General features: G+C 71.6%; 2 protein-coding genes across 2 annotated transcripts in view; one reads left to right on the top strand and one right to left on the bottom strand.

Moving 5' to 3' along the window:
• Positions 1–908: 908 nt before the first annotated feature.
• B4GALNT1 (beta-1,4-N-acetyl-galactosaminyltransferase 1) lies at positions 909–13,354 on the bottom strand (the record flags this gene model as incomplete). The annotated part of the gene is given in 10 exon segments (XM_084223488.1): positions 909–2,053; positions 6,371–6,608; positions 7,627–7,767; positions 10,389–10,576; positions 12,394–12,528; positions 13,054–13,132; positions 13,134–13,154; positions 13,156–13,215; positions 13,217–13,237; positions 13,346–13,354. Coding segments are annotated over 10 exon segments (1,107 nt in total). The 3' UTR covers positions 909–1,838.
• Positions 13,355–13,392: 38 nt separating this feature from the next.
• Positions 13,393–13,669, top strand: part of OS9 (OS9 endoplasmic reticulum lectin) — a gene marked incomplete at its 5' end in the record, with an annotated part of 7,054 nt that continues 6,777 nt past the window's right edge. The window contains one exon of the mRNA XM_084223485.1: positions 13,393–13,473. Coding sequence (XP_084079611.1) covers positions 13,393–13,473 — 81 coding nt within the window. The remainder of the gene's footprint in view (positions 13,474–13,669) is intronic.

The following is a 13,669-nucleotide window of genomic DNA, read 5'->3' as shown; positions in this document are numbered from 1 at the left end:
CTTGTCCTTCATGTGCCCGCTGTGGGTCCCTGTCCCACTGTGTCCCTACCCCTCTGTGTCCCTGCCGTGTCCCTGTCCCTGCCGTGTCCCTGTCCCTGTCCCTGCCGTGTCCCTGTCCCTGCCATGTCCCTGTCCCTGTCCCACTGTGTCCCTGTCCCTGCCATGTCCCTGTCCCTGTCCCTGTCCCACTGTGTCCCTGTCCCTGCCATGTCCCTGTCCTTCTCCCTGTCCCTGTCCCTGTCCCTGCCGTGTCCTGCCAGGGCAGGAGTGACCCTGGAGGGCGCTGGGTGGGGGAGGGGGGTCCAGGGACATTCTTGTTGAAAATCCCGCCCCTCACCAAAGGCCACGCCCAGGATGAACCACACCCCCTGACCACGCCCACTGACCTCATCCTGTCACACCCACTGAGCCATTGAGCAAGTCCAGTGACCACACCCACTAACCACACCCCCCTACCACACCCACTGACCACACCCCCTGACCACACCCCACCATCCTCTGTAGAACCGAGAGCCCCTCCCACCCCAGAGCCCCTCCCACACCATAGCCCCTCCCATTCCCAAAGCCCCTCCCATTCCCAAAGCCCCTCCCACTCCATAGCCCCTCCCATTCCCAGAGCCCCTCCCACCCCCATAGCCCCTCCCATTCCCAAAGCCCCTCCCACCCCAAAGCCCCTCCCACCTCTGTAGCCCCTCCCATTCCCGAAGCCCCTCCCCCAAGCCCCTCCCCCCCAAGCCCCTCCCCCCGTTTTGGAAGCACGAGGCCGATTTCGGGCTGGTTAAAATCTCACCATCCATTGGGTAGAAAAGGGCGGGGGGGGGGCAGCCCCTCCCCCAGCCCCTCCCCCACCCACCCCAGGGGTCCCGGGGGTCTCTGGCGGGGGGAGGGGCCGAGACTTGGCACAAAAATCCTGGCGGCAGCGGGGGGAGGGGCCGGGCGGTAGAAAACGGAGTGGGGACCACGGGGGGGGGGGGAGGGGACCCGGTGCGACCCCGCCACCACCCCCCCCCCCCCCCCAAAGTACAAAAGAGCTAAAAACATCGCGGGGGGGCGGGGGACAACGGGGACCCGGCGTGTGGCACTGCGTGGTGGCCATGGCAGTGGCCCTGGGGGTGACCCTGGGGGCGGCCACGGGGCAGGGGAGGTCCTGGGGGTGTCCCACAGGGGGTGGCGCACGGGGGGTGACCCTTGAGGTGGCCCGTAGTGGCAGTGGCCCTGGAGCTGCCACCCCTGTGTCACAGCGGTGGCCCTGTGGGCACCCCGGGGAGGGGGGGGTGGTGGCCCGTGGGGTGGCCCAAAGGGGACAGAGCCACCCCAGGGGTGCCCCAGGGCTGGTGGCCCTGGGGTCGGTGGCACTGGGACTGTGGCCGGTGGCCCGCGGCTGTGGCTCTGGGGACACCGCAGGGGTGGCCCGTTGGGCTCGGTGGCCCTGGGGACACCGCAGGGGTGGCCCTGCCCTCAGCGGTGACCCCGGACGTGGCCCGCGCTGGTGGCGGGGGGGTCACCAGCCCTGTCAGCGATGTCCTTGGCGTGTCCCGTCCCCCCCCGGGGGTGGTGGCCCGGTGCCACCTCCGCGCCACCCCCGGCGGTGACACCACGGCAGCGCCGGCGGTGGCGGCGCTCAGCGGCCCCGCCAGCGACGTCCTCGGCGCGTCCCCTCACCGGTGACACCCCGCGGGTGGCGGCCCGGTGTCACCTCGCGGGTGGGGTGCCCCGGGGTGGCACCGCCGCAGCGCCGGCGTCCCCGCGGCGGGGCGGGTGACCCGCGGTGGCCCTGCCCGGTGGCCCTGCCCGGTGGCCCTGCCCGGTGGCGCCGCGGTGGCCCCGCGGTGGCCCCGCTAGTCGCCGGCCATGCACTTGAAGCGGTTCTTGAAGAAGAAGAGGCGCTGCTTGAGGCGCACGCTGTCGTCGCGGGCCGCCGGGTACCGGTACCGGTTGTACTGCCGCTCGCCCTCCGAGCGCCGCCACGGCAGCGCCAGCTTGGACGCGTGGTCCACGACCACGTCCTCGCACGAGCCCACGTGCAGCACCCCCAGGCCGTCGATGAAGAACTCTGGGGGGCACGGGGGGGACCCCCGAAATGGGATCAGAGGGGCCCTGGGGTGCCCCAGCCTGACTGTGGGGCACGGGGGGGGGGGGGGGGGGATGGCAGCTCTGACCCCCTCAGCTCTGACCCCACCGGGAGGACCACAGAGACCCCCCTTAGCTCTGACCCCAGAGACCCCCCTTATCTCTGACCCCAGAGACCCCCTTAGCTCTGACCCCAGAGACCCCCCTTATCTCTGACCCCAGAGACCCCCTTAGCTCTGACCCCAGAGACCCCCCTTATCTCTGACCCCAGCACCCCCATTATCACTGATCCCCCAAATTGATGGAGACCCCAGCACCCCCTTATCTCTGACCTTCTGACCCCACTGGGGGGACCCCAGAGACCCCCTTATCTCTGACCCCAGCATCCCCCTTAGCTCTGACCCCCAAATTGATGGAGACCCCAGCACCCCCCTTATCTCTGACCTTCTGACCCGGGATCCCCCCTTAGCTCTGACCCCACTGGGGGGACCACAGAGACCCCCCTTATCTCTGACCCCAGCACCCCCCTTATCTCTGACTCCATTGGGGGGGACCCCAGCATCCCCCTTAGCTCTGACCCCACTGGGGGGACCCCAGCATCCCCCTTATCTCTGACCCCAGCACCCCCTTATCTCTGACCCCATCGGGGGGGGACCCCAGCATCCCCCTTAGCTCTGACCCCCAAATTGTGGGAGACCCCAGCATCCCCTTATCTCTGACCTTCTGACCCTGGGATCCCCCCTTATCTCTCACCCCAGCACCCCCTTATCGCTGACCCCACTGGGGGGGACCCCAGCATCCCCCTTATCTCTGACCTTCTGACCCCGGGATCCCCCCTTATCCCTGATCCCATTGTGGGGGACCCCCACTGTCCCTCCTCATCTCTGACCCCCCGAATTTGGGGGTACCCCGACACCCCCTCCCCCCCCGCTGCTGCCCCAGGGCTCTCCCCAAATTCTCTCCGGAGGAATTCCAGCCCCCCCCCCCCCACCCCAGGACTCCCCTCCTGACCCCCCCAGGACCTCCCTGACCCCCCCTGCCCCCCCCCCTTGAGACCCCTGTCCCCTCCTAGCCCCCCAAGCCCCCCCAGGACCCCCCCTCCCGTTCCTGGGGACCCCCAGGTGCTCCCTGTGCCCTCTTGGGGCTCCCTGCAGCTCCCCCCAGCCCCCCACCCCCTTTTTGGGACCCCAAACCACCCCAGGCCCCTCCTGCTCCCCCTCCTCGGGACCCCCAGCCTCGGGCCCCGAGCCCCCCCATCCCGTGAGGCTCCCCAGCCCCTCTCCAAGCCCTCCCTGCCCCCCCCCGGGACGCCCCCAGACCCTCCCAGTCCTTCCTTCCCTCCCCCCGGGGTCCCCAGGATTCTACATCCCACTCAGGACCCCCGGGACCCTCCCCCAGGGTGACCTGGGGACCCCCAGACTCTCGTCCCCCCCTCACCCCCGGGATCCTCCCATCCCCCAGACCCCTCAAGACCCTGGGAACCCCCAGGACCCTCCTCTGGGACCCCTTACACTGAACCCCCAGACCCCTCAGGCACCCCCAGGACCCCTCTGGGACCCCCTTAGACTGAGCCCCAGACCCCCCGAACCCTCCAGACCCCTCGGGCACCCCCAGGACCAGCCTTAGACTGACCCCCAGACCCCTCGGGCACCCCCAGACCCCTCAGGACCCCTCAGGACCCCTCCTCCAGGACCCCCTTAGACCGAGCCCCCAGACCCTCAGGACCCCAGGAGCCCCCAGAATCCCTCTGGGACCCCTTGGACTGACCCCCCAAACCCCCCAGACCCCTCGGGCACCCCCAGGACCCTTCCGGGACCCCTTAGACTGACCCCACAGACCCCTTGGGCACCCCAGGACCCTCCACCTCTGGGACCCCTTAGACTGACCCCCCAAACCCCCCAGACCCCTCGGGCACCCCCAGGACTCCTCTGGGACCCCTTAGACTGAGCCCCCAAACCCCCCAGACCCCTCGGGCACCCCCAGGACCCTCCACCTCTGGGACCCCTTAGACTGACCCCCGAGACCCCTCGGGACCAGGGCAGCCGCAGGACCCTCCTCCAGGACCCCCTCAGACTGACCCCCGAGACCCCTCGGGCACCCCCAGGACCCCTCTGGGACCCGTTAGACTGACCCCACAGACCCCCCCAGCCCCCTCAGGACCCCTCTGGGACCCCTTAGACTGACCCCCAGCCCCCCCAGCCCCCTCGGGCACTTTCAGGACCCCTCTGGGACCCCCTTAAACTGACCCCCAGCCCCCTCAGACACCCCCAGGACCCCTCAGACTGACCCCCCAGACCCCTCAGGACCCCTCCGGGATCCCCTTACACAGACCCCCAGCCCCCCCAGCCCCCTCGGGCACCCCCAGGACCCCTTAAACTGAACCCCCAGACCCCTCGGACACCCCCAGGACCCCTCTGGGACCCCTTAAACTGAACCCCCAAATCCCCCAGCCCCCTCGGACACCCCCAGGACCCCTCAGACTGATCCCCGAGACCCTCCAGGACCCGTCCGGGACCCCCTCAGACAGACCCCCACCCCACCCAGACCCCTCGGACACCCCCAGGACCCCTCAGACTGACCCCCCCAGACCCCCCAGGACCCCTCCAGGACCCCCTCACACAGACCCCCAGCCTCCCCAGCCCCCTCGGGCACCCCCAGGACCCCTTAAACTGAGCCCCCAGACCCCTCAGACACCCTCAGGACCCCCTCAGACTGACCCCCAGCGACCCCCAGCCCCCTCGGACACCCTCAGGACCCCTCTGGGACCCCTTAAACTGACCCCCCAAACCCCCCAGCCCCCTCGGACACCCCCAGGACCCCTCAGACTAACCCCACAGACCCCTCGGGCACCCTCAGGACCCCTGCGGGACCCCCTCAGACTGACCCCCAGACCCCTCGGGCACCCCCAGGACCCTCCACCTCTGGGACCCCTTGAACTGAGCCCCCAGATCCCCCAAACCCCCCCAGGCACCCCCAGGACCTCTCTGGGACCCCTTAAACTGACCCCACAGACCCCTCGGGACCAGGGCAGCCCCAGGACCCTCCTCCAGGACCCCTTAGACTGAGCCCCCAGACCCCTCGGGCACCCTCAGGACCCCTCCGGGACCCCCTCATACTGACCCCCAGCCCCCCCAGCCCCCTCACACAGACCCCCAGCCCCCCCAGCCCCCTCGGGCACCTTCAGGACCCCTCTGGGACCCCTCAGACTGACCCCCCAGACCCCTCAGGACCCCTCTGGGACCCCCTCAGACTGACCCCCAGCCCCCCCAGCCCCCTCGGACACCCCCAGGATCCCTCACACTGCCCCCCAGCCCCCCCAGCCCCCTCAGGACCCCTCCGGACCCCCTCAGACTGACCCCCAGCCCCCCCAGCCCCCTCGGGCACCCCCAGGATCCCTCTGGGACCCCTTAAACTGACCCCCCAGACCCCTCGAACACCCCCAGGACCCCTCCGAGACCCCCTCAGACTGACCCCCCAGACCCCTCAGGACCCCTCCAGGACCCCTCAGACTGACCCCCGAGACCCCTCGGGCACCCCCAGGACCCTCCACCTCTGGGACCCCTTGGACTGACCACCCCAGACCCCCCAGGACCCCTCCAGGACCCCCTCATACTGACCCCCAGCGACCCCCAGCCCCCTCGGACACCCCCAGGACCCCTCTGGGACCCCTTAAACTGACCCCCCAAACCCCCCAGCCCCCTCGGACACCCCCAGGACCCCTCAGACTAACCCCACAGACCCCTCGGGCACCTTCAGGACCCCTGCGGGACCCCCTCAGACTGACCCCCAGACCCCTCGGGCACCCCCAGGACCCCTCTGGGACCCCTTAAACTGAACCCCCAAACCCCTCGGGCACCCCCAGGACCCCTCTGGGACCCCTTAAACTGAACCCCCAGACCCCTCGAACACCCCCAGGACCCCCCCGAGACCCCCTCAGACTGACCCCCGAGACCCCTCGTGCACCCTCAGGACCCCTCTGGGACCCCTTAAACTGACCCCCCAGACCCCTCAGGACCCCTCCGGGACCCCCTCACACAGACCCCCAGCCCCCCCAGCCCCCTCGGACGCCCCCAGGACCCCTCAGACTGACCCCCCAGACCCCTCGGGCACCCCCAGGACCTCTCCGGGACCCCCTCACACAGACCCCCAGCCCCCTCGGACACCCCCAGGACCCCTCACACAGACCCCCCAGCCCCCTCGGACACCCCCAGGACCCCTCAGACTGACCCCCCAGCCCCCCCACCCCCCCCAGCCCCCTCGGCCGCCCCCAGCCCCCCCTCCCCTCCCCCCCGGTGCTCACCGAGGTGCGCCACGCGGCGCAGGCGGGGGTCGAAGCCCACCTGGCGCACCTTGTCGGTGCGGGCCAGGAAGAAGTTGACCACGCCGTCGGTGACCACGCAGGCGGGGAAGCCGGCGAGGCGGTGGTGGAAGCCGGGCCGGGTCCGCAGGCAGTCCCCGCCCGCGCCGCCGCCGCGCACGCTCAGCCGCTGCCGGTACGTGGTGGTGTAGCCGGTGATCTCCCGCACCGCGCCGCCCACCTGCGGGCACGGCGCCGCCGTGGGCAGGGGGCACCGGGAGCACCGGGACCGCCCGGGACCGCCCGGGAACGCCGGGACCGCCCGGGACCACCGGGATTGACCGGGACTGCCGGGAGCGCCCGGGACCGCCGGGATTGGCCGGGACCGCCCGGGACACCCAGAGAGCTCCCGGGACCCCCGGAAGAGCCCGGGACCCCCAGGGACCCCCGCACCGCCCGGGACACCCGGGACAGCCCCAGCCCACCGGGGGGCAGGGATGGGATGGGGCTGTGCCAGCACCCGGGCACCGGGACCCCCTGAGCCCCCACCCGGGCACCGGGACCACCCACCCGGGCACCGGGACCCCCTGAGCCCCCACCCGGGCACCGGGACCCCCTGAGCCCCCACCCGGGCACCGGGACCACCCACCCGGGCACCGGGACACTCTGAGCCCCCACCCGGGCACCGGGACCACCCACCCAGGTACCGGGACCCCCTGAGCCCCCACTCGGGCACCGGGACCACCCACCCGGGCACCGGGACACTCTGAGCCCCCACCCGGGCACCGGGACCCCCCACCCGGGCACCGGGACACTCTGAGCCCCCACCCGGGCACCGGGACCACCCACCCAGGTACCGGGACCCCCTGAGCCCCCACCCGGGCACCGGGACCCCCTACCCGGGCACAGAAACCAGGACCCCCCCCTCACCCCAGACCACAAGGACCTGTCTGTGGTACCCCCCGTCCTCCGTGCCCCCTGTGCCCCCTGCAGACCCCCACGGCTCCCGGTGCCCCCCGGTGCCCCCTGCATCCCCCCGTGCCCCCTGCACCATCCCGTGCCCCCCGGTGCCCCCTGCACCCCCCGGTGCTCCCGGTGCCCCCTGCACCCCCCGTGCCCCCCGTGCCCCCGGTGCCCCCCGGTGCCCCCTGCACCCCCCGTGCCCCCTGCACCCCCGGTGCCCCCAATGCCCCCGGTGCCCCCCGGTGCCCCCGATGCCCCCTGCACCCCCGGTGCCCCCCGTGCCCCCGTGCCCGCACCAGGTCCAGGCTGGTTCTCTCCAGCACGTCCACCAGCTTCTCGAGCCGCGTGCGGGCCGTGAAGATGAAGTCATCGTCCACCCACAGCACGTACTTGGTGGTCACCTGCGACACCGCCAGGTTCCTCCCGGCGAACCAGCCCTGGGGACAGCGCGGAGCCTCGGGCACGGCCCCGCTCCCGCCGTGCCCGCGGTGTCCCGACAGACCCCGACAGAGCCCCGACAGAGCCCCGACAGAGCCCGACAGACCCCCCGACAGACCCCCCGACAGACCCCCGACAGACCCCCCAACAGACCCCGACAGACCCCCGACAGACCCCCGACAGAGCCCCGACAGAGCCCCGACAGACCCCCCGACAGACCCCCGACAGAGTCCCGACAGACCCCCCGACAGACCCCCCGACAGAGCCCCCGACAGAGCCCCGACAGACCCCCCGACAGAGCCCCGACAGACCCCCGACAGACTCCGACAGAGCCCCGACAGACCCCCGACAGACCCCGACAGACCCCCCGACAGAGCCCCGACAGACCCCCCGACAGAGCCCCGACAGACCCCCGACAGATCCCCCGGTTCCCCTCCCTGGGGACCAGAGCCCCGACAGACCCTCGTGTCCCCAACCCCGGGGATCCCCCTGTGTCCCCTTCCTGGGGATCACAGCCCTGACAGACCCCCGTGTCCCTTTCCCCGGGATCCCCCCGTGTCCCCATCCCCGGGATCCCCCGTGTCCCCATCCCCAGGATCCCCCCGTGTCCCCATCCCCAGGGTCCCCCCGTGTCCCCTTCCCTGGGATCCCCCCTTGTCCCTTTCCCTGGGATCCCCCCGTGTCCCCTTCCCCAGGATCCCCTGTGTCCCCTTCCCCAGGATCCCCCGTGTCCCCATCCCCGGGGTCCCCCCGTGTCCCTTCCCCAGGATCCCCCCGTGTCCCTTTCCCAGGATCCCCCCGTGTCCCCATCCCCGGGGTCCCCCCGTGTCCCTTTCCCTGGGATCCCCCCGTGTCCCCATCCCCGGGGTCCCCCCGTGTCCCTTTCCCCGGGGTCCCCCCGTGTCCCCATCCCCGGGGTCCCCCCGTGTCCCCATCCCCGGGGTCCCCCCGTGCCCCTCAAGCTCTGCCAACCCCCCCCGAGCCCCCCGGGTTCTGTCACTTTGTCGGCCCCTCCTGTGTCCCCTCCCTGCTCTGACAGGGCTCCCATGTCCCCCTCCCCACTGTCCCCACGCCCAGGGACCCCTGCCCTGCCAGCCCTGCCCCACCAGGACCCGGTGTCCCCTCTCTGCCATCCCAGAGCTCCGTGTCCCCTCATTTGGGGACCTCAGCTCCTGCCAGCCCCTCCCGTGTCCCGCAGCCCCGTGGCTCTGCCAGCCTCCCTGTCACCTGTCTGGGGACCCTGTCACCATCCCCTGTCCCCTGTCTGGGGACCCTGCCACCATCCCCTGTCCCCTGTCTGGGACCCTGCCACCATCCCCTGTCCCCTGTCTGGGACCCTGTCACCATCCCCTGTCCCCTGAGTGGGTCCTTGCCACCCTCCCATGTCCCCTGTGGGGGTCCCTGCCAGCCCCCCATGTCCCATGTCTGGGGTCCCCACAGCCCTGCCACCCTCCTGTGTCCCCACACGGCTCTGCCACCCTCTCGTGTCCCCTGTCTGGGTCCCTGCCACCCTCCCATGTCCCCTGAGGGGGTCCCTGCCACCATCCCGTGTCCCTGGGGTCCCCACAGCCCTGCCACCCTCCTGTGTCCCCTGTCTGGGGTCCCTGCCACCATCCCGTGCCTCACACAGCTCTGCCACTCTTCCGTGTCCCTTGGGGGGTCCTTGCCACTGTCCTCTGTCCCCTGTCTGTGTCCCTGCCACCCTCCTCTGTCCCCTGTCTGGGTCTCTGTCACCATCCCGTGTCCCTGGGGTCCCCACAGCCCTGCCACCCTCCAGTGTCCCCTGTCTGTGTCCCTGTCCCCTGCTGTGTCCCCTGTCTGGGGTCCCTGTCCCCTGCTGTGTCCCCTGCCATGTCCCCTCCCCTGTCCCCTCCCCTGTCCCCTGTCCCCTGCCCTGTCCCCTGCCCTGTCCCCTGTCCCCTGTCCCCTGTCCCCTGCCCTGTCCCATCCCCTGTCCCCTGCCGTGTCCCTTGTCCCCTGCCCTGTCCCCTGCCCTGTCCCCTGCCCTGTCCCCTGTCTGGGGTCCCTGTCCCCTGCCCTGTCCCCTGCCGTGTCCCCTCCCCTGTCCCCTGTCCCCTGCCGTGTCCCCTGTCCCCTGTCCCCTGCCGTGTCCCCTCCCCTGTCCCCTGTCCCCTGCCCTGTCCCCTGTCCCCTGTCCCCTCCCCTGTCCCCTGTCCCCTGTCCCCTCCCCTGTCCCCTGTCCCCTGCCGTGTCCCCTCCCCTGTCCCCTGTCCCCTGTCCCCTGTCCCCTGTCCCCTGTCCCCTGTCCCCTGCCCTGTCCCCTGTCTGGGGTCCCTGTCCCCTGCCGTGTCCCCTCCCCTGTCCCCTGCCGTGTCCCCTCCCCTGTCCCCTGCCCTGTCCCCTGCCGTGTCCCATCCCCTGTCCTGTCCCCTGTCTGGGGTCCCTGTCCCCTGTCCCCTGTCCCGTGTCCCCTGCCCTGTCCCCTGTACCCTGCCCTGTCCCCTCTCCCCTGTCCCCTCCCCTGTCCCCTGTCCCCTGTCCCCTGTCCCCTGTCCCCTGTCCCCTCTCCCCTGTCCCCTCCCCTGTCCCCTGTCCCCTGTCCCCTGCCCTGTCCCATCCCCTGTCCCCTCCCCTGTCCCCTCCCCTGTCCCTGTCGCACCTTGCCGAAGGGCATGAGGTAGTGCTCCAGGTGTGGCCCCGCCAGCGGCTCGGGGCGCTGGCTGTCGTCGGCCACCACGATGGTGACAGAGGGGTAGAAGCGGCGGATGCTGGCGATGAGGCCGCGCAGTTTGTCATAGCGCAGGAAGGTCTTGGTGGCCACGGTCACCAGCGCCGAGATGTTGTACCCTGGGGGGAGGGGCGGGGGGCTGGGGGGGTGGGGGGCTGGGCTGGGGGGGGATGGGGGGCTGAACTGGGGGGATGGGGGGCTGAACTGGGGGGATGGGGGGCTGAACTGGGGGGATGGGGGGGCTGAACTGGGGGGCTGAACTGGGGGGACTGAACTGGGGGGGGGATGGGAAACCGAACTGGGGGCGTGGGAACCCAAACTGGGGGGGCTGGGAACCCAAACTGGGGGGGCTGGTGGGGCTGAACTGGGGGGACTGGGAGCCTGAAATGGGGGGGGTGGGGGGGCTGGGAACCCAAACTGGTGGGGCTGGGAACCTGAACTGGGGGTGCTGGGAACCCAAACTGGGGGGGCTGGGGGGGGGGGCTGGGAACCTGAACTGGGGGGGCTGGGAACCCAAACTGGGGGGGCTGGGGGGGGGGGCTGGGAACCTGAACTGGGGGGGCTGGGAAACCAAACTGGGGGGGCTGGGGGGGCTGGGAACCCAAACTGGGGGTGCTGGGGGGGCTGAACTGGGGGGGCTGGGAGCCCAAACTGGGGGGGGCTGGGGACCCAGACTGGGGGGGCTGGGGGGGCTGGGAACCCAGACTGGGGGGGGCTGGGAACCCAAACTGGGGGGGCTGGGAACCCAAACTGGGGGGTTGGGAGCCTAAACTGGAGGGACTGGGAGGGGCTGGGAACCTGAACTGGGGGGGGCTGGGAGCCTGAACTGGGGGGCCTGTGGGGGCTGGGAACCTGAACTGGGAACCTGAACTGTGGGGGCTGGAGGGGCTGGGAGCCTGAACTGGGAGCTGAACTGGGGAGGCTGGGAGCTGAACTGGGAGCACTGGGAGTCTGAACTGGGAGTACTGGGAGTGCTGGGAGCTGAACTAGGTGGGGCTGGGAGCGCTGGGAGTGCTGAGAGCTGAATTGGGAGTGCTGGGAGTGCTGAGAGCTGAACTGGGAGTGCTGGGAGTCTGAACTGGGAGCTGAACTGGGAGTGCTGGGAGTCTGAACTGGGAGCTCTGGGAGTGCTGGGAGTCTGAACTGGGTGCACTGGGCGCACTGGGGGCACTGGGGGCACTGGGGGCACTGGAAATCTGCGTTGGGAGCACTGGGATTCTGGCACTGGGGGCACCGGGAGCGCTGAACAGCCCCACGGAGAGCACTGGGACTGTCCCGAGCAGTGGGGGATGGGGACACTGGGGGCACTGGGGGCACTGGGGGCACTGGGGACACTGGGATTATGGCACTGGGGGCACTGGGAGCACTGGGGGCACTGGGGACAGTGGGAGCACTGGGGGCACTGGGAGCACTGGGGGCACTGGGGACACTGGGAGCACTGGAGACACTGGGGAGCACTGGGGGCACTGAGGGCACTGGGGACACTGGGGGCACTGGGGGCACTGGGAGCACTGGGGGCACTGGGAGCACTGGGGACACTGGGAGCACTGGGAGCACTGGGGGCACTGGGGGCACTGGGAGCACTGGGAGCACTGGGGGCACTGAGAGCACTGGGAGCACTGGGGGCACTGGGGGCACTGGGAGCACTGGGAGCACTGGGGGCACTGGGATTCTGGCACTGGGAGCACTGGGGGCACTGGGATTCTGGCACTGGGAGCACTGGGGGCACTGGGATTCTCGCACTGGGGGCACTGGGAGCACTGGGAGCACTGGGGGCACTGGGATTCTCGCACTGGGGGCACTGGGAGCACTGGGAGCACTGGGGGCACTGGGATTCTCGCACTGGGGGCACTGGGAGCACTGGGAGGGAGCCCCGCGAGCACTGGCAGCGCTGGGGGCAGGGCAGGCCGGTACCGGGGCGCAGCCCCGCGCTCACCCCCGTCCCCGCCGCTGTCGCTGTCGCTGTCGCCGTCGCTGTCGCCGGCGCTGCCCGGGCCGTACAGGCGGGGCGTGGGCGGGTGCCGGATGCGGATGGCGAAGGCGGCGGAGTGGCCGTCGGTGGAGAACTGCACTGCAGGGCGAGGGGGGGCTGGGGGCGAGGGGCGGGGGGCACGGGGGGCACGGGGGGCACGGGGGGCGAGGGGGGCGAGGGGCACGGGGGGCACGGGGGGTACGGGGGGCACAGGGGGCGAGGGGGGCTGGGGGGGCACGGGGGGCACCGGGGGCACGGGGGGCGAGGGGCACGGGGGGACACCGGGGGCCGGGGGGAGGCGGGGATTGCCGGGGACGGGGGTCACGGGGGACACCGGGAACGACGGGGGCATCGGGAACGACGGGGGCATCGGGGGTAGCCCGAGTGTCGCAGGGATCCCCCGAGTGTCCCCGTAGGTGTTTGGGGTACCCCGAGTGTCCCTGTAGGTGTTGGGGGTACCCCGAGTGTCCCTGTAGGTGTTGGGGATCCCGGGGGGACCTGGGCATCCAGGGGGGGCTCGGGGGTGTCCGGGGGTCGCTGGGGGTCCCGGGGGCGCTGGAGTTCCCACGGGTGAGCCGCGTCCCGGGGGTCGGGGGGTGCCGGGAGGAGCCCCCCCGTACGCACCGATGTCGGCGGTGTCGGGGTGGAACTGGGTGTTGGTGTAGGTGACGAACTGCAGCTGCCGGTTCAGGTGGTCCAGGTGGGGCGGCGGCCAAGGACAGGTGCGGCTGCCCCCTCCCCCCGCAGCGCCACGCCCTCCACCTCGGCCGCCACCGCCAGCGTCCCCCAGCGAGGCCGTCAGGTTCACCTGGGGGGCGGCAGGTCACGGGGGGGACACGCAGGGACCCCCCCAAAGCGGGGAGGGGGCGCACGGGGGGAGGGGGGTGCGCGCCCAGCCCGCCCCGGCCCCGCCCACATCCAGCATGCCCCGCCCACATCCAGCATGCCCCGCCCACATCCAGCATGTCCCGCCCACATCCAGCATGTCCCGCCCACATCCAGCATGCCCCGCCCACATCCAGCATGTCCCGCCACATCCAGCATGTCCCGCCCACATCCAGCATGCCCCGCCTACATCCAGCATACCCCGCCCACATCCAGCCTGCCCCGCCTACATCCAGCCTGCCCCGCCTACATCCAGCCTGCCCCGCCCACAAGCAGCATGCCCCGCCCACATCCAGCACGCCCCGCCCACATCCAGCATACCCTGCCCACATCCAGCATGCCCCGCCCACATCCA

Source organism: Fringilla coelebs (genome assembly GCF_963513975.1).
Source record: "Fringilla coelebs genome assembly, chromosome: 30".
Lineage (NCBI taxonomy): Eukaryota > Metazoa > Chordata > Aves > Passeriformes > Fringillidae > Fringilla > Fringilla coelebs.
This window is presented reverse-complemented; position numbering and strand designations above follow the sequence as displayed.